The sequence below is a fragment of the Meles meles genome, chromosome 5 (assembly GCF_922984935.1).
Source record: "Meles meles chromosome 5, mMelMel3.1 paternal haplotype, whole genome shotgun sequence".
Lineage (NCBI taxonomy): Eukaryota > Metazoa > Chordata > Mammalia > Carnivora > Mustelidae > Meles > Meles meles.
In genome coordinates, this window is record NC_060070.1 from 117,313,725 (window position 1) to 117,341,614 (window position 27,890).

Here is a 27,890-nt window from a genome sequence, read left to right on the forward strand (position 1 = left end):
CGTACAGCACAGGTCTTTTTGGCTCATGCCCTTTAGGGAGTGTATCTTAAATTAACCAAGCTTGGCAGAACCCGTCTTTTTCTTTTTTTAGTTAAACCATTAACACCTTGGCAGTAGGAGGAACCAACTGCAATGTTGCCAGGCCTTTTCAGTGACAGATATTAAGTGCAGACGAATGCTGTGAAATCCTAAATGTCAGCACCAAGAAACTCATTCAAGTATTTATATTACACTTGGCTAGGCAGGGCCATGAAAGATGGGTGACTGCTGGGAAAAAAACATGTTGTACAGACCCAGTCTGTATTCTGTGCTGGTGCAGTACTAGCGTGCTGTGGGATTAATTGTTAAAAGTCTCTCCAATTCCCATGTATCTGGGCAACAAAATTATCCACAGAAAATCTATTTTAATCTAGAGAGGAAAAGTCTTGGAAAATACCACAAACACATCTTTATGTTAATAGGATTACTGATTGTGTATTGAAAAACCTTCAGTCAGGCATGGCTGTTAAGTTTTTTACATATATCCCATTTTAATAGTAAAATCCACTCCATGAGGTAGGGATTGCTATCTCCATACTACAGATGAAGAAACACTGTAAAATGTTACCCAATTTGTCTGACTCCAGATCAGTACTTAGTAATATAAGGTTACAATCTGTAATGCAGCCTACTGAATAATGCTGCCATAGTCTTCACTGAATTCAATCTATAGGATTTCTCGAGCTTAATTTTTCACCATAAGCTCCAGTTGCTGAATGCTTAACAGTCTGTGACCCTCAAATATTCTTGTTCTAATTATCACAGCGTTATCTAGTGCATGGGCACTCAGTTGTTACCAAAGAAAAAGCAACTAAGCAACAACATGGTCAAAAGATAGATAATCCCCTAGTTAACCAAGACACGGAGAACTAGAAACAACCTAGCATCCTTTTAACAAAGAAATTCTAGTTGGAAAAGAAAAACTGCAAGTTCATCTGAAGGGCTGAATCAAAATATAAGGGAGGGGAACAATTTTGACTTTGATGAGATCACCTTAAACTTGTACAGCGATATATTTTTTAGAAGTTACTTATATGCTGTTCACATATATACGTATGTTGATTACAACCACATATCTGGAGTTAAGTACATGGTGCATACGTGTACTTACCAACTTCTACAACTACTTGCTGGCATCATTTATGTTACTAAACTGTTTTGGTTTCATACTATATCTAGATAAATGTCTTTTTTTTTGACTTATGACTCACAGCCTAGGGCTGTGAGAATGCCAGGGCTAGAACAAGGTCTTCAAGATATGAAGTTCAACCACTCAGCTGATGCCTGAAGCCCAGTTCCAGGATCCTGCTTGGCCATCATCCAGTATATGCTCCAGGATGTGACCTTACCATCCTCCCAAGCTACCAGAAGCTTCTACAGATGCAAACAGGGACCATGTTACCTTCATGTTTGTGTCTTCAACATTAGGTAGAGTGCCTGGGTACAGTGTTTGTTAAATGACTAGATCCTTTAATCCACATGCCATGACACTGAAATTTAGCAATTACACACCCACCTAATTGTACATCCAATTCATCTTTTTCCAACTTATCCAAAAGGTTATCATGGGAGATCTACTTGAAATCCTGATGTATATATATATATTGTATATATACATTGTGTGTATATATATATATATATACACACAATATATATTGTGTTCCCTATATGTATGAGGCTAAAAATGTTGAGAAATTAGACCATTTTGCTCTTTTGGCTGTTAATGATCCAATGGTTACTCCTCAGTAATCAGCCTTTTCTTTTCTAAGAGCTCACCAATCAGCCCTTTATTATTTTACTTGGATTGATTTGTAACCCTGGTCATGGGACCTGACTCAAAGTTTCCCAGAAAATAATAGTTTATTGTGTTATGTGCAAATGCACTTACTATAATGAGCTAAGTGTATAAGCAAGTGTATATGTGTTCTATTTTATCCTCACAATAATCGTATAAGGTAGGTCCTATGTGTGTGTGTGTATATATATAAATATACATAAATAAATATATATATGTATATGTATATTCCGCCCCCCCTTCCCAGAAGCTCTTGCCAGATTCCAGAGCTCCTGAAGGACTGAAGGCACCTGATGAATCCTGAATTACATTTCAGCTCCATGAAATGGAGTGGGTGGCTCCCTACCTTTTTTCTGGCTAGCTGGCTAGTGAGTCAGTTTTTATGTTCCTTACAATTTTTACTTCTCATATTTATTTACTTAGTTTAAAAATAAACGCACATAAACTGAGGCAACCAGAGTATGTATCTGTTCTTGGCAATGAGTTCTTTTCCCTGAATTCTCAAAATAACTACAAAACGATGACCAGTTTTTAAGGTCTTCAAGAGACAACCTGATGTAGCAGAAAGATGCTTGAATCATGTTGCTGAGACCTGGATTCAAATCTCAGGTCTGCCGTTTCCTAGGGGTGACTTTGGAAGCCACCTAATTCCTCTGTATCTGAATGTCTTCATCTTCAAAATGAGTTCTTCCTGCTCACATCTTCCTGTGTTGTAGTGGACATTACCAGCGGCCTCCTCAGCATCCATTCCCATGAGGTTTGGGGGATACTGACTCCTTCACTTCTAACTTTAGGGTGGGTGCTAATTGTCCTAAAGTCAGATGGTATTCTCTTGGCTGTAGGGATTGGTTCAGGGGTGGTTATGTAACTTGCTTTGGTTCAATCAAAACGAAGCCCAGGACTTACTATCATGGTACAGAGAGAAAAAGATTCTTTTCTTCCCTGACCAATGTGAATAAAAAAGCATGCAATTCTGGTAGTCACTGGCAATCATTTCATCGTGCGATTTAAGAAGCACACCCAGTCTCAGGGTAAAACTAATATCATGAAAGCTAGAGGGTGGAAAAGAAATGAACCTTTGGTAATATTAGTGGACAGCTGATGTCAACTCTTGTCTGAAGCCAACTGTCACTGGATTTTACACTAAAGTGAATCAATAGACTATGCTGTTTAGCCAGCTTGAATTAAGATTTCTATTACTTCAACTAAAAGCATCTGAAAGATAACACAGCCTAGATATCTCATGCCCAGACCTTCAATTCCCATATCCCATATTCATCAACCCTCAGCTTGTTAAAATCTCAAGCCTAAATCAATCCTACAGCACATTTTCAGTCCTACACTTGGGCTGCTGAACACCACTGAAAGAACAACTCTGTAAAATAGAGAAGTACAAAATTCATCTCCAATTGCCTCTGATCCTTGTGAATGCCAAAAATCCCTTCAATGAGTTCTTACTGACAAATTTCCCCGGTAGCTCATTCGAACTTTTATGATTCTCAAGTCTTTTTTCCTCACTTATCTTCTTTCTTAGTCTCAGGAATGAACTTGATCCCATGTCACAAAAAATCAAAGACTCTCAGTTAAGATTTTTCAATTAGTTATCTGCTGCTACACTATAAATTACTTCAAACCTTGCAGCCGAGGACAACAAATATTTATCCTCTCACAGATTCTGTGGGTCAGGAATGTAGAAATGGTTTCGCTGGGTGGTTCTGGGTCAGATTTTCTCATGAAGCTTCAGTCATGTTGGCTGGAGCTACCTTACTCCCTTCTAAGCTCACTCATGTGGCTGCTGGCAATGGCCTTGGTTCTCCCCAAGTTGGCCTTGCCGCAGGCAAGGGAGGACTCCTAAGTGTCCTCCCTACATGATAAATGAGTCATCTGAGAGAGACAGAGAGCAAGGAAGCTGTTGTGATGCCTTTTATGACCTAGTCAGATATCTACTTTTGCCACCTTCACAAGAAACAAGTCACTAAATCCACCCCACACCCAAGAGAAGGGGAAATAGGCTCCATCTTCCAAAGGGAGACGTGTTGAAGAATGTGTGGTTTGAGTCACTACAATTCCTACATTCTCATCTCACTCAACTCAGAACTTTTCTTTAACTGAACCCACCTTACTACCTTCCATTTCTTCTTATTTGGAAGGTAATCGCTCTACTTGGGCTCTGAGTTTCATCCCTTCCTGACTTCTATCAACCACTAGTTTCACTTCTTCCTTTCAGCTTTAACCTTTCCTTGTTTATTGGACTTCTTTTCTCACTGCATTTACAACCTGGGTCTCTTTCACCTTAAAAAAAAAAAAACAAAACAAAAAAAAAAACCCAGACAATCTTCCATCAATATGTGTGTCTCTTTATCTTTTTCTCCTTCCCTTCATAGTTTATAGTTTTGAAACAGTTGTTTATTGGCAGTGGTTCTCAAATTTTTAAAGTCCATGAAAACCACTGGGAGGAGCGACAAAATGCAGATAGATTCTTTCCCTAGCCCTGTGATCCGTGATTCTGCTTTATTTTTAAGAAGCACTCCTGATGATTTTGATGTGGATGGGCTAAGGATCACACTTTTGAGATCATTGCTTTACGCTGATGGTCTTCACTTCCTTATCTTTCCATCCATTCCTTAACTCACTGCAGCCTAGCGTCCTTCTCCTTGTTCTACAGGAGCCTTTCACCAATATGTTTAATGAACTTCTCCATCTAGAGAGGAACATTTTCACTCTTGCTTTACTTGGCTTCTCTGTGGCATCTGACACTGTTAATCAAGTCCTCCTTTGGGAATTCCAGTCTCTACTTATTTTCCTTCTCTTTCTCCTGTTGCTTCTTTTCAGTTACTCTTGCGTCAGGTTCTTTCTCTTGATGAATTCCCAAGATTTTCATCATTTCCTGAGTAATTTTATCCAATTCCATGGCTTTATCTACAACTCATAAGTTGTAGATCTAAATCTTTTATTAGATTTACATCTAAATCTTTAGATGTTGTAGATCTAAATCTTTATCTCTTATCCAAAGCCCATTCTTGAAGATTGGATGATCTTGGCTTTCTTTTTTTTTTTAAAGATTTATTTATTTATTTGACAGACAGAGATCTCAAGTAGGCAGAGAGGCAGGCAGAGAGAAAGGAGGAAGCAGGCTCCCCACTGAGCAGAGAGCCTGATGTGGGGCTTGATCCCAGGACTCTGAGATCATGACGTGAGCCGAAGGCAGACGCTTTAACCCACTGAGCCACCCAGGCGCCCCAATCTTGGCTTTCTTGACAACACATTCTTGATTTTCCTTCTGTCTTCCTTGTTGCTCCTTTTTAGTTTCCTTTTCTAGTTATTTCCCTCTTTCTGGGTGCTAAGTGTTTGCCAAGATCCAGTCCTGAGATCACTTGTCACTCTTCCCAAGGCAATTTCTGTCTTTCAATACTTTAAAATGTGTATTATTATTCCTTAATTTTCATTTCCAATCCAAATGCTCTGAGTTCCAGATCCATAAATCCTACTGCCTTTAACTACTATTTTCTAGATGTTTTCACAAATATCTAAAATTTAACATGTCTGAAATTTTAATTTTCCTCCAAGACTCTTCCTCCTTCAGGTATCCCAGTTCCAGTAAGTGGCACACCCATCTATGAGCTGCAGATGCGGAATGCCTGGAAATCATCACGTTTGAGCTCTCCCTATTCTTCAGGTCTAATCTATTGTCAAGTCCCATCTATTGTATGGGTGCCCTTCCGGGAAGAATGAGAGAGACTGGAGCTCTTCTCTCTCTGCACACATGCGAGTGTGCCTTCAGACACGCGAGGGAAGTGCCATGGGCGCATATAGCAACAAGCAGCCCATCTGCAAACCAGAGAGTTCTGACAAGAAACTAACCATGCTGGCACCTTGATCTTGGACTTTGAACTGTGAGAAAATAAATTTCTGTTGTTTAAGCCACCTAGTCTATGGTATTTTGTTCTGGCAGCCCGAGTAGACTAAGACACACACTGATTTCTTTTCCTACTCATATAAATTCTTCTCTCAGGAACACTATTCCCTTTTTGCCTGGCTAACTTATTATTTTTTAAAAAATTTAAAAAAAGATTTTATTTATTTATTTGAGAGAGAGAATGAGAGATAGAGCACAAGGCGGGGGAGGGTCAGAAGGTGAAGCAGACTACTGTTCGGAGGGGAGCCTGATGCGTTACTTGATCCTGGGAATCCAGGATCATGACCTGAGCCAAAGGCAGTCGCTTAACTAACTGAATCACCCAGGCGTCCGTGCCTAGCTAACTTTTTTTTTTTCTTAATTATTTTTATTAACATATATTATTTGCCCCAGGGGTGGCTAACTTAATTCATTCCTTAGACTTTAGCTTAAATGTCATTTCCTCAGACAGACCTTCCTTTACTCCTTCATCCACATTATATCTCTCTCTTGTATTCTTTCATTTTTTCTTCAGAAAGTTTTTTTTTTTGCCTGTGTGAGCTTTTCATTTCTACCATCCTAGACTAAAAGCTTCACAGGCCAGGGCTATGTCTGTTATGGCTGGTAATTGGCAGGTATTTGATAAATATTTGTCGGAAGACTGACTTATAATATATTACAGTTATTTATTTTTTTACTGCTTATTTCCTGAACTAGACTGATCTCGTTGCACACAGGAGCTGGGTGTTATTTTTTGTAGTGTCATGGAGAGCGAGCTCAACAGTAAGTCTGTTGTAGGAGGGACAGGACTTGACTAGGCCAGGGCCTTGCAACCGAAGATGCACAAGAATCACCTGAGGACCTCAACATGCAGATCCCAGTTCAGCAAGGCTGGGGTCAGGCCTGAGATTCTGCACTTTGCACAAGCTCCCACATAACGCTGATGCTCCTGGGCTGGGGCCACACTTGGAGTAGCAAGGAATGAGTTACTGTAAATCCGTCCTGGTTCTCACTTTCTATGATTCTATAAACTACATAATGGAAGAATGTCATTTTGTTTAACTCACTTCAAGAGAAATCCCTTCCAGATTCCTTCTCTAATCAGTAGCATTAAAGAACATATTTCAGTTCTTTAATTATTTGCTATTTCTTTGAATCCTTTCTTCGGTAATCAGTCTTTGTCCCTACTTTGTAAATCTCAAATACATGCCTCACGTCACTGTGCAGCAATTTCGTTAGGCTTCTTCTATTCTCTGTCCCTCAGAAATGACATCTCATGTCTTTATTCCTTCAGCTTCAAGGGGCTCTTATTTCTGTTGTGTTTGTATCAATTTTTTTTTTTTTTTAATTCATGAAAGACAGAGAGAGAGAGAGGGAGGGAGAGGGAGAGGGAGGGAGAATCAGATTTCTTGTAGAGCAGGGAACATGACATCAGACTCGATTCCAGGACCCTGGGATCATGACCTGAGCTGAAGGCAGATGCTTAACCAACTGAGCCACCCAGGCGCCCCTGTTGTGTTTTTATCAGATTCAGATTTTTCTTTCCTTTCCCTTTTTTTTTTTTTTAAAGATTTTAAGCACTTGAGAGAGAGTGTGTGCAGGCATGAGTGGGTAGGGGCAGAGGGAGAAGCAGGCTCCCTGCAGAGCAGAGAGCCCGATGCGGGGCTCAATCCCAGGACCCTGGGATCATGACCTGAGCCGAAGGCAGAGGCTTTAAACCCACTGAGCCACCCAGGCACCCTGAACAACATTTTCTTGAAGTTAATTTGCTTTTCAAATTGTTCCTTTCATCATTATGTTAAACTACCTTTTTTTTTTAAAAGATTTCATTTATTTATTTGAAAGAGAGTGAGAGAGAGTGAGCAAGAACAGGAGCCAGGGGAGGTACAGAGGGAGAAACAGATCCCCTGCTGAGCAGAAAGCCCTATGAGGCTCTATCCCAGGACCATGGAATTATGACCGAGCTGAAGGCAGACGCTTAACCAACTGAGCCACTCAGATGCCCCTAAACTTTTTTACTTCTTATCTCACCAGTAAGTATACTCAATAAGCATTTCCTAGTTTGTAAGTTACACAAAAATTCTTCCTTCTGTTTTGATTTTTTTTTTGGCGAAAAACTTTGGTATATTGTAAACAATTCAACATTACACATTTGGTCTCATGATAAAACCAGAGATTATTCCTTCAACAAATGTTTACTGAGCACACTCTATGTGACAGGCATTGTAATAAAACTTTCATGCATGGGGGCGCCTGGGTGACTCAGTGGGTTAAAGCCTCTGCCTTTGGCTCAGGTCATGATCCCAGGGTCCTGGGATCAAGCCCCACATCAGGCTCTCTGCTCAGCAAGGAGCCTGCTTCCCGCCCCTGCCTCTGCTTGCCTCTCTGCCTACTTGTGATATCTCTGTCAAATAAAAAAATTTTTTTAAAAATTAAAAAAAACAACAACTTTCATGCATGATAAATTTTGGGATGTGAAAATATTACATTCCTAGACAGGATGAGACATATTCAGAGCTTTTTTAAAAAAATCACAATAGACTTTTTACATACAGTGTAATATTTTTACTATTCTGATTATCAGATCTTTATACTTTAAAAAATGTAATTCAGCATTACATTAAAAAGATGAAACATTTTATATTGAAGTGGGATTAATGTAATCTTCTAGTTTAAAGATAAAAATCACATGAAACTATACAAGAGATGTTTGAACTTCAGAATTTAAACACTGCCAAGACTGTAACTAATGGGTTTACTAATTAATCACATCTATTTCTGGTTCTGAAAGTTTAAATTGATTTTAATTATATGAAATACTATGACAATAATTAACTCAAGAAGGTACCACTTTCTCTGTAAAATGGGTGGCTATTTAGTCAGTATATAACCAATTATTGCTCTTACAAATTTCTAATTACCAACAAAAATATTACTGTTTAAGGCAAGTAGTTACCATTGTTAGTTAAATAAACAACTACCAGATTCAAACTGTATAAAGCATGACAGGCTCCATAGGCCTATGCAGTTTAACTTTTGTTAGAATTCTAAATTTTGAGGGTCCTTCTATCCCAAGTTTGTGATTAGATTAGCAAGGTATTAAATCAGTGAGATAAAGTAATATGCAATCACATATTGTTAATGTAGATAATTTCATGAAAGAATTATGTGAAAGTAAATACATATATAAAAAAGTAAATAAATAACATAATATCCATAAAGTATGGCTAAATATTAAAATATGTCTATTTAAATTATTTTGGGTATAAAGCAGAGAAGTTGAGAGGACAAAATATCTTAATAAGTAAAATCTCATTGAGATATACTATTTCCTTTTATTCCTAATCTCAGAAAATATTGTATTTCTAACCTCAATCTCAATATTATTGTCAATATAAATTTACATAGTACCCTGTGGAATTCACTATTATGCAGATACTTTTATATTTATTTATTTATTTATGTAAGCTCTATGCCCTATGTGGCTCTTGAACTCATGACCCTAATAACAAGAATTGCATGCTCTACCGAGTAAGCCAGCCAGGTATCCCTATTTCTTAATTTTTTTTAAGTAAGCTCTACACCCAACAAGGGGCTTGAACTCACTACCCTGAGATCAACAGTCACATGCTCTACTGAGCCAGCCAGGGGCCCCTACAGACACTTTTTAGAGTATTTAAATACATATAATGTAGCTGATATGTGAACTCAGCTTTAACCCATACATTGCCCTAATTAACAGTTATGATTATGGAGATGAGGAGATAACTAAACAACTAAACTAGAATTAAGAAATAATAACATCATAATAAAAGTAGTATACATTTAAAGCTGTCATCTTTTGCTCCTTTGTGGAGGAAGGCATCCCTACAATTTACTCTAGAAAGATTTGCAAGTCTCTGCTGGGACCTTGATAATTTTATGAATGACTGAAGGATCACTTCAACATCCCAAAGATAAGAAAGTAAAAAACAAGGCCTACTATGTGCTATTCAGCATACAAAAGATATAAAAGAAATAATTTGATAAAATTGCCGACTTTTGTGTTCTATTTGTTTTTTTTAAAGATTATTTAAAGATTTTTTTTAATTTATTTATTTGACAGAAGCAGGCAGAGAGAGAGAGAGGAGGAAGCAGGCTCCCCACTGAGCAGAGAGCCCGATGCGGGACTCGATCCCAGGACCCTGGGATGATGACCTGAGCCGAAGGCAGAGGCTTTAACCCACTGAGCCACCCATGTGCCCCTATAGTGTTCTATTTGTAAATAAACCTTTGGAAACAGTCAATGCTTCAAGTGATTTCTAAGTAGTAACTAACACCTGCTTAGGAGAGGCAATCTAACTTAGTAATGAAGGTATATGATCTCTTCCCAGGGCCTTGGTTTCTAAACACCACTCTTCACTGAAAGGAACCAGGATTCCTTGGGGAAATCGCTGATTCCAAGGTATTTTAAGGCAGGGAAGATACAAGATGAATCTGGAACATCTAGTTGTTTCATCAATAAAGACGTGGTCAAAGAAGCAGCAGGGTGGGGGATGGTGAAGGGGTGTGGGGAATGTCGATAGGCTACAGGACCCAGCTCGGAGGGGGCACCTATGGCTAAATCTGAGATAACGTGAGCATAAAAACAGATACGGACGATAACGGATTATAACTCATCAATTAAATTAGGAATCTCTGAGTCCATCTGATAATACATAAATAAGTGGAGGAGGAGGGAAGATCTTCCTCACAAAAGAACGCCAAAAATGTGGAGGGAAAGATAGGGCGGAAATACCACGGTTTTGAAGCCACCATGGTAAAACTGGTTTGGCGTGGATCAACGATGGGTACTAAATCTAAGCTGGTGAGGAGGGTGATGAGAAGGATGTTTGTATGATCTCCAAGCATCTTTCCAGAGATGCCTTGTTGAAGGGGGGAAAAGTAAGTAGTTACAAGGGAAACTACAACATCTTGACTGGGTGATCAAAATTAATATTACCAGGCGCGTCTGGCTGTGATTCCCTGAGGTCTCAGGCCAGTGAATCTGTTCAGGGATTCATTATCTGAATCTAATCACTACAAGACATGAGAAAAATCCAGAGTGTGGGCATTCCAGGTATATAGACTGGCATGAACATAGGGCCAAAGGTGGAAAAGAACGTGTGTGTGTGTGATGTGTGTGTGTCTCTTGGGGGATATTTTTTGAGAATAAAGAGCAGTTTAGTTCACCTGGGGCGAAGTACAAATCAGACGAGGCAGAGGAGAGAGAAATAAAATTATAAAGGTAAACTGGGACCATAATGTGGAGGATTTTCCATGTTGGTTGTGGATTGTGTATTTAAATTTAATAGAGAATATAAAAATTGATTTTATTATATAATACTAAGGAAAGAGCATTAAAGAAAAGTGTTGACACACAATGTAATCAATACCCAAATATTTTTTAAGAAAGAGTTTTAACATGGTGCTAAATGTGAAAGGCTGTTTTCATTCTTCCATTCATGCCCTTGATTGATTGAGTACTGACCAAGACCCAGCACAGGGCCAGGTTCTGGTATGGCTGGGATCAATAAGTGGACTTGACCCCTGTGCTCTCTATTCTTATAGTTCCAGAGCTTTTGCTTAGGTTACTTTTTATATCAAATGGTTTCTTGGTCCAGTGCCTAAGTGTTGCTGATTTTCTTCCTTGGTTCCCCATCCTTAAAGGTATATGTAGCACTGAGGTTCCTATTTCCTTGGTATGGTTATATAAATCAAGCACTCAACAAGTATGGACTGGGCGTGCCTCTCTTTGTGCAGAAGCTGTGATATGAATGTATAGTCTGTCTCAGTCTGATGAGTTTACATCCAAATGGGGAGATAAGAAAGATAAGAGTTGCATTTAAAATAATTACAAATCAAGGTAAGGCAGTGAATATAAATGCATCTAGCATAAAATTGTAACTGGAATGCACTGAGAAGAGGAAGAGAAGAAAGAAGGCATTAATGGTCTGGAAAGACCTCATGAAGAGCTAGGGTGTGAACTGAGAAGGGTATAGAGGGGTGGAGAGGAAACAGCACTGCCACAGGGGCTGAGAATGAACCTGTAGTAGAAGGCGGTGCAAAGTGGCAGACAGGATTCAGCAGGGAGCTGGGCACACTTACAGTCTGATCTATGGAAACTTCTCTGACTTCTTTTTTTTTATTGAAGATTTTATTTATTTATTTGACAGAGAGAGAGATCACAAGTATGTAGAGAGGCAGGCAGAGAGAGAGGAGGAAGCAGGCTCCCCGCTGAGCAGAGAGCCTGATGTGGGGCTCCATCCCAGGACTCTGAGATCATGACCTGAGCCCAGGACCCTGGGATCATGACCTGAGCTGAAGGCAGAGGCTTTAACCCACTGAGCTTACCCAGGTGCCCCAACTTCTCTGACTTCTTACTTAAGGTACTTATTGAAGGGATGGGAGACTGAGGATTAATAAGAATCAGAAAATTCTGTGGTAGTCAATTTGGGAAAGGAATTGGGGAAAGAGTAAATATGGTACTGGACCACCAATGTTTTCTCCAAAAATAAATTCATATCCATTAAAAATTAAGCACATCAAATCTTCTGGGCTAAAATATTTACATAGCCCCCCCCCACCTTGTCGACTGGCACAAATGAATCCTAGAAGTATGTGGCCCCAAGAATATTTCCAGAGAAGAAGCTGTAAAAAGAATTCTGGGCTTAAAGGTAAGAAGTTTAGGTTCAAGTTTGGGCTCTATCATTTATTAGCTATGTGATGTAAGAAAATCACTTAATTGCTCTGAATCTTTAGTTATAAAATGAGTTAAGAATATCTATCTCATTAGGAATGCTTTAAGGATAAAATGATGTAATGTTTGTGAAAGTGATTTATAAGCTATCAAGTGTTAGACAAATATATTTGCACATAGGTAAGATAATAATTGGACATATAACTTCGTCTGGTCTTGGGCATTCATCCATGCAACTAAATGCCCACCATGTGCCAAGCCTATGGTAAGCCTTGGAGATGGTAAGACAGCATCTGCCTTGCGAGTTCCCACTCTAGCTAGGTAGACAGACACAAGTTATCATGTGTTATGTGTAATGTTTTTGTTGGAAACTGTGTGCAGAGGTGATGACAGTTAAAGTTTTAAATTTAAAAAGAATTTCTGTGTTAATTATTATGTAAACTGAAATCTTGTTTAAAAATTTGTTTTTATTCTTTTTTAAGCTATTTTATTTATTTGAAAGAGAATGAGAATGGTGTGGGGAGCAGGAGAGGGGGAAGGAGAGAGTCTCAAGCCAACTCTGTGCTGAGTGCAGAACTGATGTGGGGCTCGATCCCACGACCCTGAGATCACCACCTGAGCCGAAACAGAGCGGATGCCCAATTGACTGTGCCACCCAGATGCCTCTTGTTAAGAATTTAAAGTCATTCCTACAGTAGTTAAATTTATAGAGGAAGAAAGTAGAATGGAGGTTGCCAGGGATGGTGGGGAGATTAGGAATGGGGAGTTAGTGTTTAATGGGAACAGTTTCAGCTTGGGAAGATGACAAAGTTCTAGAGATGGATGGCGGTGAGAGCTGCATACCATCTTCACAGCTGAATGTAGTTAACGCCATAGAACTGTACACTTAAAAATGGTTAAAATGGTGTATTTCATGTTATATATACTTAACCACATTTAAAAAAATTTAAAGTCAATCATAGCCAATTTTTATACTAGTACTCACGAAGGAGCAATATCCAGATGGTTGATGCTAAATCCAGAAGAGCAAAAGCCTCCCAGTGTTGTTGATATGGTTAAGAATGCAACGGCCAATGAATAATCACAACCTATAAATCCAGCGGCTACCAGGAATACCGCAGGTCCAATCATTCCTGGAGTTAAAAAGTTATAAACAGAAAAAGAAGCCCCAGTATTAATATTTGCTTGGGTTACCTTAATATAGTATAAATCTGAGATTTGACACTACTGCCACCTACTGTAGAAACGCTGTACTGCATAGAAGACTGAACAGTTTTCACGACAAAACGAAAACTGCTGGAAAACACATAGACATATTGCAACTAATGTGAAAGTAATGTAAAAGAAAATATCACAATGCAACATTATTAAATCTTCCTTGCCAAGACTCAGCTAAAGTTCTACAAAGAGCAAGAAGACAATGAAAAATACAGTTCTAGAGAGAAGCTATATTTGGTACAGAATGAGATTTAAAGTTCATATAACCAAAGATAAACTAGATAAATTCTGTTGAATAAAGTTAGAACATTCCACCTAGGTTTTAGCATTGATAGCAATATACATATTTTATTATAGGCAGCACAAAATATAAGCAACAGGAAGGGACTTAATGAATGGGTTGCCACCTTTTCTCTCTTCTACAGCAGCACCTATCCAATAACTCTTTGTGATGATGGAAATGTTGTATTTGTATGCACTGCAGTCAAGGAACTTATTTTTAAGTTTCAATTAAATGTAAACAGCCATATATGGATAGTGGCTATCATACTGGACAGAGCAGGTGAACAGAAGCCAAAAAAGAGAAAACTGGATTGAATCTAATGGGATCTATTTCATTTGCCAGTGAAGAAAATTCTTGGGAGTTGAAATAAGTAAGCAATAGAACAGGACAGCACCTTCCAGCAGTAGCTGCTCAGAAGGGGTTTGCAGAATTATCCTGAATACCGTCCTTTTATAAGGTAATTTCTGAAGTATAGCCATCAGAGACTTCCAGGGTCTCCACTTACCGAAGATCTTAAAAAAAAAAAAAAAAAAGCAATTGTCATAGAAAGTTTTAAAATCTACCTTTATGAAAGCAGTCTGAAACATACGCTTATGGAATGTTCCTTTGAGTTCTTTGATTTATAGCTCCTCATTTAATGTAATGATGTCAGTAAATGTTTTTGGATTGAAGTTGAAAATGTGTTCATTTAGAAAAGGGATGGAGGCTTAAATAATTATTTTCACTGCAAACTTAGAGCTGAAAACACTGTGGTTTATAAAATTCTGGAAATGATATTCAGCAAAGCAAGCCATTTTTTATAGTTGTAAGACTATGGTGGAGGTAATAGGATATTATCAATATTAATCCTCAAAATGCATGGTTCAGAAAGAACTAACCATCTTGTACAGAAATGCACTACATGCATTAAAATATAGTGTTTTAATATGTGAACAAAATAAATGACTAATACCATTTTTATTTTGCCTTGTACTATAAACACAGTAAATAATGGTAAACTGAAACAAACCTTGATTCAATTCACTTACCTATCAGGCTAAAAACTCTTCGGACACATACTGTCGAAAAATTCCATTTTGCCCTTAAATTGTCAGCAGCTTGACCAGACAGGATCATACATAGCCAACAGCCAAAATAAGGCAGGGAAGAGAGTAGCCCATTCTGGAAGGAATAAGAAGATTTAGACTTAATTACGTGGCGGAGGTGGGGTGGCGGGGGGGAGGAAGAACCCAAACGACATACATATACACACACCCACCAGCACTCTAAAAAGGAGATACATAGCAATATCCTGTTGCTATTTAAACAGTCCAGTCTGCTCAAGGTAATCTTGCATGTTATTTTGGGACCTGGGGTATAGCTTCAGTAAGAGAGGACAAATCTATTAGCTATAGATTCTCCCTATTGACAAGTTTTTGGTCAGTTTTCACTTATTTATTTATATTTATATAATACTTACATATTATACATTATATATGTATTATATCTTTATATTTAAAATTATTACATGTAATTACTCTCATTTATATTTTAAAATTTATATTTAAGTGATATAATAATTTATATTTTATATAAAGAGAGAAAATATTAAAATATATTTATAAATTATATAAAATCATCATATGGTATATATAATTATACATATTTATATTTGTATTTATACAAATGTTTTTATTACAAAGTAACATGCTGATACAGAAAACTACATAACTCTAATGTATCGCTTAATGAATTATTCTAGAATGCACACTAAGTCAAGTGTCCAGTGCACTACCACATATTTGAGCAGAGGACACAGGTAGTCAGGTGACAGACCTCTATTTTTCCCTCTTCTTCTCCTTTAAGTTCTCACCTAAAAAAATAAAAGCACCAGGAGATATGAAACAATTTAACATGGAAATGCACTATTTGCTTTGTAGGAAATGATCTGACAGTCAGCTTTTTAGGAAATCACAAATTCTGTAAAATGGAAAACACATACTTGGAAAAAAAAGAAGACATTTCCTTCTTCTATTCATTTTTTCCCAGCACAAACCTGGGGTGCCAATAATAAATGGTCTAATTTTGATAGGAACAAATGCTTTTATAGTCTGAGAAAGATGGATACACCTTTTAGTATTTTACAACTAAGGTCGTGTTTTACAAAAAAGGTAGAAAGATATTTTATCAGTGGTATTTAAATCTAGTAATAATTCCATTTAAGCATCATGAATGGTACAAACCAAAAAAATCTATTGATATTTTAAATTTAAGTGTGCTTAAGATTCAGTTTTTTTCATCATAGATTGTGGTCCTCTATATTCAGGTGCTGTATGCTTCCAGTTCTACTTCTGTAGCTAAGATTTTTATTTCTTTCTTGTATTGAACGGAGTAAGAAACAGCAAGAGAGGGAACACAAGCACAAGCAGAGAGAGACGGAGAAGCAGACTTCCCGCAAAGCAGGGAGCCAGATGCGGGGCTCAATCCCAGGACCATGGGATCATAACCTGAGCCAAAGGCAGACGCTTAATGACTGAGCCACCCAGGCGCCCCTTCTCTTTAAATTTGGTTCTATTTAGATTTCTGCAGAGTAGGATCATATTATTTGTGGCAGAATCCTACACATCAATAAACTGAAGCAAATAGAGAAGTGAATTTTCTGATCTTGGTCTTGTTCTCTTGTGGGATACAACTGATAATTCATCAGAGTTACTGAAATTTTCCACTTAAGGTTCAAATGTTAAAAACTCTGCTAACAACCTACAACTACCTTCTGCAAACTACTATAAATCTTCAAAATTGGGTGCCTGGGTGGCTCAGTCAGTTAAGAGTCTGTCTTCAGCTCAGGTCATGATCCCAGGGCCCTGGGATTGAGTCCGACATCAGGCTCCCTGTTCAGTGGGGAGTCGGCTCCTCCTTCGGCCCCTCCCTGCCCCCACTCTTGTTTGCTCTCTCTCACAAAAATAAATAAAATCTTAAAGAAAAAAATCTTAAAAAAAATAGGAACAGTAGAATTAGGAAAAATTAGGAAAAAAGAAAAGTGAGGATAACTAATGAAGCTAAACTTCTTTGAAAAAGAAAACTTATAACAAAGGATCAAAAGCTTTAAAATTTTAAATTAATGAGATTGTAATTTTAAATATAACGCTTTTCCAAGCAAGCTTTATTTTGAACAAAGGTCAAAAAGGAATTCATTTTATTTTAATTTTTAAAAAAGATTTTATTTATTTATTTGACAGAGAGAGATCGCAAGTAGGCAGAGAGGCAGGCAGAGAGAGAGGAGAAAGCAGGCTCCCTGAGGAGCAGAGAGCTCGATGCGGGGCTGGATCCCAGGACCCTGAGATAATGACCTCAGCCGAAGGCAGAGGCTTAACCCACTGAGCCACCCAGGCACCCTGAGAATTATTTTAAACTTCATTCACATTTCTTTGAATTTTGAAAGAAAATATCTTTTTGTATAAAAATGGAAGATAAATGATTTTGGTTTACAAATCTTTTCTCCTATTTGGTGGATTTTCATTCTTGTGTGTGTGTGTGTGTGTGTGTGTGTGTATTTTCATTCTTGATAGTGTCCTCTGAGGCACAGAAGTTTTTAATTTTGATGAAATCTAATTTATATATTTTTTCTTTGGTCACATATGCCTTTGGTATTATATATAAGAAACTGCTGTGAAGGTCACAAAGAAGTATACCTTCTAAGAGTTTTATCGTTTTAGCTCTCACATTTAGGTCTTTGATCTGTCTTTTATTATGAAGGCAAAACACCACCAACTTTCCTTACAAACTGCCTCTTTCTCTTTAGGCTTTTCCTCAATCTCTAAAAGATAAAACCCGTCAGCACAGAGATTATGATAGAAACTGCCTCAATTCTATGGGTTCAAAAGAACTGGCAGTTTCAGGAGGCTTTTCTTTTTTTTTTAAGTTTTTTTTTTTTAATTTTATTTATTTATTTGACAGACAGAAATCACAAGTAGGCAGAGAGGCAGGCAGAGAGAGAGGGGGAAGCAGGCTCCCAGCTGAGCAGAGAGCCCGATGTGGGACTTGATCCCAGGACCCTGGGATCATGACCTGAAATGAAGGCAGAGGCTTTAACCCACTAAGCCACCCAGGTGCCCCTTTTTCAAAAAATTTTATTTATTTATTTGAGACAGAGAGTGGGGGGGGGCACACTAGCGGGGAGGAGGGTCAGAGGCAGAGGGGGAAGCAGACTCCCCACTGAGCAGGGAGCCCAACGCAGGACTCAATTCCAGGACCCTGAGGTCATGACATGAGCTGAAGGCAGACGCCTAACAGAGTGAGCCACCCAGGCATCCTAGGAAGGCCCTTCTTACGCAGATTTGCAGTTACAGCCTGCCAGTGCCTGAATAATGCCTCAGAGCAACCTCTGCCCAGGAACCTCATGGCTCCCAAGTTCTCTCAGCTGCCAGCAGAGCACCCCCACCAGCCCTTGGAGAAGTGACGATGGGTATGCTTGAATTTGTCATCTGATATCCTGGCCCATTACTAGGGACTACTAAGACCTTTACGGTTAAGGGGCATACGGTTATGGTTAAGGATACCTGCCAAAAGATGCCTTGAATCAAGAACACACACTGAACAAAGAAGGTACAAGTGCGAAGCAAAAAGAGCTATCTCTAGATTCAGTAGGTGAGTGTAAAATGGAAGATACAAAATAACTGACTTTTGTATGGGTAAAAACAAATTCTGTGTGCAGTTTAAAAATGTATTTTTGGGGTGCCTGGGTGGCTCAATTGTTAAGCGTCTGCCTTAGGTCATGATCCTGGGGTCCTGGGATCGAGCCCCACATCAGGCTCTGGGCTCGGCAAGGAGTCTGCTTCTTCCTCTCCCACTCCCTCTGCTTGTATTCCCTCTCTCGCTTTCTCTGTCAAATAAATAAATAAAATCTTTAAAAAAAAAAGTATTCCTTAAATCAGAAAGAGATCATTATTTTTTCTTACCTCTTGAACATTGAACCTTAGGATCTCTTTCATGTAAGTAGGCAATAACGTCAATAAAGTATAAAAAGTCCAGTTGTAAGAAAAATGTGCAACTACAATAGCCCAAAGAGGTAATGATCTTAGCATGGGTGTCCATGGCACTGACTTCTGTGAAGAAAGCTGAAAAAAAGAACAGGCACTATTAGTATATGTTATGTTTATATCCGTACTTTATCAGCCAAAATTCCATCTGGAACACACTACCAGCCTTGATTAGTAAGTTCCAGAAGCTTTTTTTGGAGGGGGTAAAGATGCATTTATTTTAGAGAGAGAGAGAGTACAAGAAGGAGAAGGGGGAGAGACTGAGACAGAGAAGCAGACATCCCACTGAGTGTGAAGCCTGATGCAGGGAAGATCTTAAAACCTTGAGATCATGACCTGAGCTGAAATGAAGACTTGGACACTTCACCGACTGAGTCACCCAGGTACCCCAGTAAATTCCAGAGTTTTAAACAACTCTTTCAAAATATTAAACAGCAATAGAGCTGTCCACGGTTCAGGTTGAAAGAAAAAAACAGGAATGTAATCTTATAACTCCTTATGAATGTCAGAATTCACTTGTAGTATTAATTTCTCCATCTATAAAACAGAGAATAGTTTCATAATAAAATTCAGAGGTTGACATAAGGGCAAAGGAATGAGACTGCAAGTCCTATTAGAATTCCTATTTTACCATCCAATCTTTACTCAATTTCAATGATTTATAAGAAGGTCGCAGTAGAACGTTTGTTTACACGGCATCTTGAGACATGGTTTTCAAAGTAGGGTGTAAGCACCAGAGGGGGATGTAAGATGACCCCTTGCTGTATGTATTAGAACCTTTTTTTTAAGATTTTATTTATTTGTCAGAGAAGAGGCTCCCCGCTGAGCAAGGAGCCCGACGGGGCACTAGATCCCAGGATCCTGGGATCATGACCTGAGCAGAAGGCGTCCCCATTTTAGAACATCTATCTATACTCACTTTTATTCTAAAGAAGAGAAACTAAACACCATTAATATTTAATAACTAGGCTGACCCTGGAGTATGTCGGATAGTCATATACTGTATCATCTCCCCGGTTCGAAGGGGTTGATGGTGTCCTCACTTCTCGGCTTGTCCTCACAACTACAACACAGTACAGTTTACTCCCACCTTTTTAAGTGGGTTTATGGATTTTTTCAACCAGTTTTAATGAAAACAAATCTACAAAACTGACACGTCTTCAAAAGATTCTAACAGAAAGTCATGGAAGAGAATTCTAATAACACAGGCTCACAGGAACACTAAGACAACAGCGGAACTGACACTTGTCCTCATCAGTCCTGTCAGCTGCTGCACCCAGCAAAGTCACGGTAGGCTCATCAGCTACAACACAGTCAACAGTGCTCCCATTAAACATTATTATTACCATTTTTTTTTTTTTTTTTTTTTTTTTTTGGCCAAGGGCCTTGGGTAGAGGAAGGAAACTTTAATTTAGAAATACTGCAAAGACAAATGGCTTCTCCAAGTTATTTGATGAGACTGTCTGACAAAAGGAACTACACAGAACATGCCTAAAAATGCTGTACATAGTTTATGCTGGACAGTGACAGGACACCTGCAGACACTGGATCCGAAGTTGAGATGGCAAAGCAGTAAGAGGGCCAAGTAGAAGGGGGCTGGGACAGCACCTGCCCTGGCTAGCCAGATCTCACACCAACCGACCTGGTCCCCATGGAACTGCACATGTTCCTGATTCAGGTGCAATTCTTCTCTTGTCTTTTAAAGAGTAAGTGCCTCTGGACTCAGTCTGAGTCACTGTCTGTCTCCGCCTCCTTCACGTCCACGCTAAATTTGTATTCCTGGTCACATCCCATGTACGCATCGCTCATGAAATACAGGGTGTAGTTGTGGGCACCAGTCGCTGGGGCCACAAAGTCAAGTTTCACCTTGGCCTATTATTACCAATTTTTAAGTAATAAAAAGTTGTTCCCATTGAAATTCCAAATTCATGGGATGCCTGTGTGGCTCAGTGGGTTAAAGCCTCTGCCTTTGGCTCAGGTCATGATCCCAGGGTCATGGGATTGAGCCTCGCATCAGGCTCTCTGCTCAGCGGGGAGCCTGCTTCACCCTTTCTCTCTGCCTGCCTCTCTGCCTACTTGTGATCTCTGTCAAATAAATTTAAAAAAAAAAAAAAAAGAAATTCCAAATTCATGTACACACTGTTTATTTCAGTTTATTCACTCTTCAAAAAGTCTATTTTTAGACATTTTATAATACATGTAAGTACAGTAGTACCTGTAGATAACCATGAATAAATATATGTATTTCAGAGTGTTAACCCCCACCTTTTTAGTGATACATGATTAAGAAACATGAATGCACTGGCCGGGAGCATCAGATTATTACATTTCCTATACACTGAAGCTCTGTGGTTTCCTTCTCAAAACCTAATACAGCCATCTATGTTTCTGCCTCCAGGGTTCACGATTATTTTAAAGAGAGGAAGAACTATTATTAATCTTCTTGTGCCTTTTTTCCCCTAGGGACTTTTTATCTGACTTGGTAGATACACTCTTGTGTTTTTCACTCTGCATCAAAGATGTAGGGGATTTGGGGGAAGAGGAGGAGAGGGAACTTTTATTTTGATACAGCAGCATATATCATATTGAAATTATGTGCACACATGTCTTTCTCTCTCTGGAGATCACAGGTACCCCAGGAACCATGCCTTGTTCATTTTCTTTCTTTCTTTCTTTTTTCTTTTTTTAAGATTTTATATATTTATTTGACAGAGAGAGAGACACAGCCAGAGAGGGAACACAAGCAGGGGGAGTGGGAGAGGGAGAAGCAGGCTTCCCACAGAGCAGGGAACTGGATATGGGGCTTAATCCCAGGACTATGAGATCATGACCAGAGCCGAAGGCAGACACTTAACGACTGAGCCACTCAGGCACCCCTCATTTTCCTTCTTGTATTAATTTTTAAGTCCTCAGTACCTGACAAAGAACCTAGGACATGGTAATTCTCAAAAAAAAAATGTTTAAAGAATGAATGAAGTTCAGTGGATGCTGCACATTTCTTAGATTTTAGATTCTTAGATTCTTAAGATTTCAAGATTTAAAGGTGGAGCTTCATGTAACACATCATTATTTTATGACATTTCTTTCTTTTTTTTAAAGTAAATTCTTTGCCCTATGTGGGGCTCAAACTCACAGCCCTGAGATCAAGAGTCTCATACTCTGCCAACTGAGCCAGCCAGGCACTTTTATCTTATGACATTTTTAATCACAGCATCATCAGGCTTAAGGATGCAGTTTGGAATTCTATGAAACGTAATCCTCCTAACTCTTCTAGCTTCTGAGTATTCCATTTTCTGAAGTATATGGAAAAACAAATTAACCTTAGGTTTGGATAAGGGACAGCTTTAGACAAATATCAAGGTAGAGAAAGCAAGCTTTTAAAAAAATCTAAATAAACTAAAAGGTTTCATAAGTCCATAAAAATAATGATAGAAATGAAGTAATAAAATAAATAAGCTGTTATCATCAATGCTGAGAAAATGTGACAAGACGTATCAAGTTTTATATGGCAAGATCTCACAATGCATTGCATTATTTTTTTCTATCCCTTAGGGGTAATGTGGGTCACTCATTTTATCAACATCACAGAGGATACCAAGTGAATAAAGTAACTTTATACTATAAAGTGATTTTTTTCTGAGTTTTTGCTAACCTGAAGACCAAGAGGCCCCATACTCCTTAAAGTTCAGCAGCTTGTAGAGACATTTGTGGCAAAATTTAAAAACTTAAAAAGAAAGGTGAATGAGTCAATATTTAATTGCTGCCTGGTTACACTATATATAAAAACTGAAAATATCAATAATAACTTAATCAGTAAGTTTTTTTTTTTTTAAGATTTTATTATTTACTTGACAGAGAGAGAGAGATCACAAGTAGGCAGAGAGGCAGGCAGAGAGAGGGGGAAGCAGGCTCCCTGCAGAGCAGAGAGCCCTTTGCAGGGCTTGATCCCAGGACCCCGAGATCATGACCTGAGCCCGAAGGCAGAGCCTTAACCTGCTGAGCCACCCAGGTGCCCCAAGAAATATTTTGTTCTTAAACTAATAAAGTTACTATGAAGGCATTAAAATGCTAAAGAAAACTGAATACATTTTAATTTTCCCTGATTTTTTATGTTCTTTTATTCCCTCCAAAAGACAAAAATTTTATTTCCATGACTTAAAGATTTACTGTATTAAATTATGACAGATTTTTATTTCTGACATGCTATTGGGCTTGATTAAGTGATAAAAATCTAGCTTTAATAACATAATTCTTTTCCAAGGATCTACTCTAGAGGAGCAAACAGGTAGGTGTATATCATACTATATGTCATAACAAATGTGCTATTTTCCTTATTATACCACACTCGTTTAACATATAGATAAGGGAGCCTGGGTGGCTCAGTGGGTTAAAGCCTCTGCCTTCTGCTCAGGTCATGATCTCAGGGCCCTGGGATCGAGCCCAGCATTGGGCTCTCTGCTCAGCAGGGAGCCTGCTTCCCCCTCCCTCTCTCTCTACCTGCCTCTCTGCCTACTTGTGATCTCTGTCTGTCAAATAAATAAATAACAACAACAAAAAAATAAAATATAGATAAGGGGTTGGGAGAGGGAAAAAAAGAAAAGAGAAAAATAAATAAATAAATAAAATGCAGATTAAAACACCGGTTTCCTAACAACTAATATTTTATTTTCTATTAATTAAGAAGACAAACTTAAGATGTACCAATAATCATTATTCTAGAAGGTTTAGAGCAACTTATGGGGCACCTGGCAGGCTCAGTTGGTAGAGCATGCAACTCTTGATGATCTCAGGGTGTGGGTTTGAGTCCCACATTGGATGTAGAGATTACTTTAAAAAAAAAAACAACAAATTGAAGTGACTTATGAAAGTAATTTTTCGGGGCGCCTGGGTGGCTCAGTGGGTTAAGCCGCTGCCTTCGGCTCAGGTCATGATCTCAGGGTCCTGGGATCGAGTCCTGCATCGGGCTCTCTGCTCAGCAGGGAGCCTGCTTCCCTCTCTCTCTCTGCCTGCCTCTCTGCCTACTTGTGATCTCTCTCTGTTAAATAAATAAATAAAATCTTAAAAAAAAAAAAAAAAGAAAGTAATTTTTCATGAACTTAATCTTAAAAGATTGGAATTTCTCAGATAAAACAAACCATTACTTCATCTATTTCATTTACCTGTTCTCTACTTCGCCCAGAACATGCACAATAGAAATATCTGTTTAAAAATTGGTACCTCACTTATGAAGAAAAAAAAGTTCTGAAATTGTTTTAAAAATGTGCCAAAATAGGGCACCTGGGTGGCTCAGGTCATGATCCTGGAGTCCTACATTGGGTTCCCTCCTCTGCAGGGAGTCTGCTTCTCTCTCTGCCTCTCACCCAGCTTGTGCTCCCTGTCTTCCAAATAAATAAATAAAATAAAATAAAATGTGCCAGAGTCCATACCTGATTTTTTAATGATGAAAGAATATATTCTTTTTCATGGCGGGAGATTGTCTTGTGAGTTTCTGGTGTTTCGCTAACGAAAATGATCCATAAAATAAACCAAATGATGCCAACTATACCTTAAAATGGAAAATAAGTTAAATAAAATTAGAATGCACCAACATCAATTTTTACATGTCTTGAAAAAATTATGTAATCATTAATTATCAAAGTAAAACTGGTTTCGGCTTGGTGTTGATTTCAAGTTCCATTCATAATTTCCTAATGGGATACTTGCTATCTGTATTATTTCCTATAAGTTTTGAATAGAACAACTTTAAGCATATGACTCTGCTTATCAGAGCCTACCAGACAAACATTTTGAAAAACAAATTTTCACAATCTATTATTTCCACAGATACCTGTTTTCACTTATTGATTTGTTTTTTGTTTAGAATGCAGATGTATTTTCTGCATGAAATGTCTACATGGCGGGGCACCTGGGTGGCTCAGTGGATTAAGCCGCTGTCTTCGGCTCAGGTCATGATCTCAGGGTCCTGGGATCAAGCCCCGCATCGGGCTCTCTGCTCTGTGGGGAGCCTGCTTCCTCCTCTCTCTCTCTGCCTGCCTCTCTGCCTGCTTGAAATCTCTATCTGTCAAATATATAAATAAAATCTTTAAAAAAAAAAAAAAAGAAATGTCTACATGGCAATCTAATTTATTATAAACATGTATCATCCTGCTAACGAGACTGAGAAATGAAAGGCTCTGAGACTGAATAAAAAGAGAAAAATTAAAGCTATCAAGTGAGGGCATCCTACTTTGCTTGAGAAAAAATCTTTTCAAAATATAAATTTTTATAATAACCAACACTGTAATTTTTGGTAGTGAGTATAGCATTAAAGTCTTGGATTCAACAGCAGTTTCTATTGAGAAATATTCCAAAATTAGTATCACATCATAAGTCAACTAGATCATTTTAAGCAAATAAAGTTAAAAAACAGATTTTCATTAAGTATTTTAGAACTTTGTGGTTTAGGTGTTGGTAACTTAGTGAGTTGGAATATATATATATATATATTTTTTTAAAGATTATTTATTTATTTATTTATCAGAGAGAGAGACAGAGAGAGAAAGATCACAAGTAGGCAGAGAGGTAGGCAGAGGCAGAGGGAGAAGCAGGCTCCCTGCCGAGCAAGGAGCCCGATATGGGACTCGATCCCAGGACGCTAGGATCATGACCTGAGCCGAAGGCAGCTGCTTAACCAACTGAGCCACCCAGGCGTCCCTGGAATATATATTTTTAACCACTTATTAGACTATTAATACATTTTGGATTTGTTACATTATGATTTAAGTTTAATTTTTGAGTAAACTTACCAAAAAGGTAGAAGACATAAGTCCAATTCATATAGAAACAAATTATTCCAGAAAGAGGAAGAGAAATTACTGTCCCAAGCTGTGCTCCTATAACAACAATAAAGACTTGATAAACTTTGTAGAGAGATGAATGGGGGGACTGGTCTATTGCTTAAGGAAGATGGGTAACAGATTCTCTCAAGGAATCATTTACTAGAAAACCCACAATATGTAAAACATACACATTAATTTGTAATTACATTAGTTACAACTATGTAGCTATTGATGAATTAGAATGCATCAATCAGTGTAGGACCTATTATAACATGAGCTAGTCAATGCCACATTAATAGTAAATGAAATGAAATGCAAGTGTTTGGGGAAAGGTTCAAAGATGGTCTCTAAGGCTGATAAACATAATGCACTGCAGTACAATTGACGAAATAACAATGAAGCTTTTAGTAATCTAAGTCGCCCAAAATATATTACAAAGAATTGTTTCAGATAAGTAAATAATGAAATTTATTTTAATCACCAAATAGAAGACAGCTTAGTAGGTAGAGTGGCAGTTAAAATAATGAGATGTTTTTTCTGATGTCAAGTTTTAGAGGAGAGAAAAATAAACAAGTAATTATTACGGGTCAGAAAGGGTTAAGTGTCACAGAACAGTGTGGAAGTTCAAATATGGGACAGATGACCTTTGACTCCCAGAGGTCAGGAAAAGATATAAGAGGCAGCAATAGACTTTGAAAGATGGGTAAGATTTTTGTCCCATAGAAACAAGGTAAGGAAGAAGACAGAGAGGCAGATATAACAGGATGAGTAAAGGAGTGAAGCAGGGAAACAGAGTGGGTTTGGGAGCTTTGCTTGGGTGAAGGAAAGGAACAGAGGATAAAGGCTGGAAAACTATGTTGGATAGTAACTGAATATCTACTCTACTTCAGGCACTGTGTGCTAGGGATTAGGCTAGCTGCAACGAAGTGGTGAAGACTAAAGCATCGTGACCCCCAGCTGGAGCGTAGACCTCACTCAATAGGTAAGGAGGAACCATAGGTAGTACCTGCTCATGAACTTATATCGGATTTCTCATGTTGATCTTTACATAGCTGTAAGAACCACATTCTTAAAATGTAAATTGGATCATGTCTCTCTTTTGATGAGACACCTCTGATGTCTCTCCATTATATTTTGGAGAAAAAACCGCAACAACTAAATTTCTTCCTGTGGCCTGTAAAGCCTGATATAATCCGGCTTTTATCTATTTCTCCAACCTTATCTTATTCCATTCTCCCCTTTATTCATTAAGTTCTAGCCACCCACCGTGGTTTTTCATTTCTTTTTTTTTTTTAGTATATGTGCTGCCGAAGCGAGCATGTGGTTTTTCATTTCTTTGAACTCTTATATTATTTCCTGCCTGAGAGCCCTTGTACATGCTGTTCTGGTTGGCTGGAATGCTCCTCCAGCTCTGTGCATGGCTGGTTCTTAGCCTGCAGATTTTAGTTTAAGGGTGACACCAGAGAGGTCTTTCTCAACCACGGTATTTAAAAGCAGACAGGTCCAAAAGTTTGCATTCAGTGTGTGGTCTAGTAAAATTATAATTCACATATAAAGCTCACGCTGTCTCACCCACTGATTAAAATGATGGCAAGTAAATGCACAGAAAAAAGATGTATGAAGAGAGGGGCTGAGAGTTATGATATGCTCATTAGACAATCAGATTAGAAATCACAATTTAAGGACAAGAGGGTTTAACTTTCCAGCTATTGGAACTTAAAAAAAAAAAAAAAAAAAAAGAAAACCATAGCATTCTTTATATAAACATCTGAACAAGCTACATGTTTTGAAATAAATGATGGCAGATGGAGAAAATGACATTAGTCAATGAAGCCACATTGCTATATGTTGTTGGGCCAAAGAGAAAAATTAATAATAAAATTATACCTCCAAAATTTTATTTTTCACCCAAAGGAATATTCTGATATCGTTTGGGTGTAAACACATCTCTTTTTTATCCAAGGCTGATATATACATAATAGATTATAGCAAAGTTTTTACAAGAATAGTTATCTCACCTGCATATGAAATGCTAAGAAGCTTGCTTCTTTCAAGAGGGGGAGCCCAAGAAGACCACATGGCATGCATAGCTGGAAATGTAACACC

At 38.2% G+C, this 27,890-nt stretch overlaps 1 protein-coding gene across 4 annotated transcripts in view; it reads right to left on the bottom strand.

Moving 5' to 3' along the window:
* SLC17A5 (solute carrier family 17 member 5) overlaps positions 1-27,890 on the bottom strand; it is a 52,483-nt gene that overhangs the window by 8,949 nt on the left and 15,644 nt on the right. For 3 of the 4 annotated variants that reach the window (XM_046006763.1, XM_046006764.1, XM_046006761.1), the window contains 6 exons: positions 27,803-27,890; positions 25,752-25,838; positions 24,393-24,511; positions 18,886-19,044; positions 14,977-15,109; positions 13,433-13,580 (listed from right to left, as the gene is read on the bottom strand). In XM_046006763.1, coding sequence (XP_045862719.1) covers positions 13,433-13,580; positions 14,977-15,109; positions 18,886-19,044; positions 24,393-24,511; positions 25,752-25,838; positions 27,803-27,890 — 734 coding nt within the window. The remainder of the gene's footprint in view (positions 1-13,432; positions 13,581-14,976; positions 15,110-18,885; positions 19,045-24,392; positions 24,512-25,751; positions 25,839-27,802) is intronic. The other variant, XM_046006762.1, reaches the window with a different exon arrangement.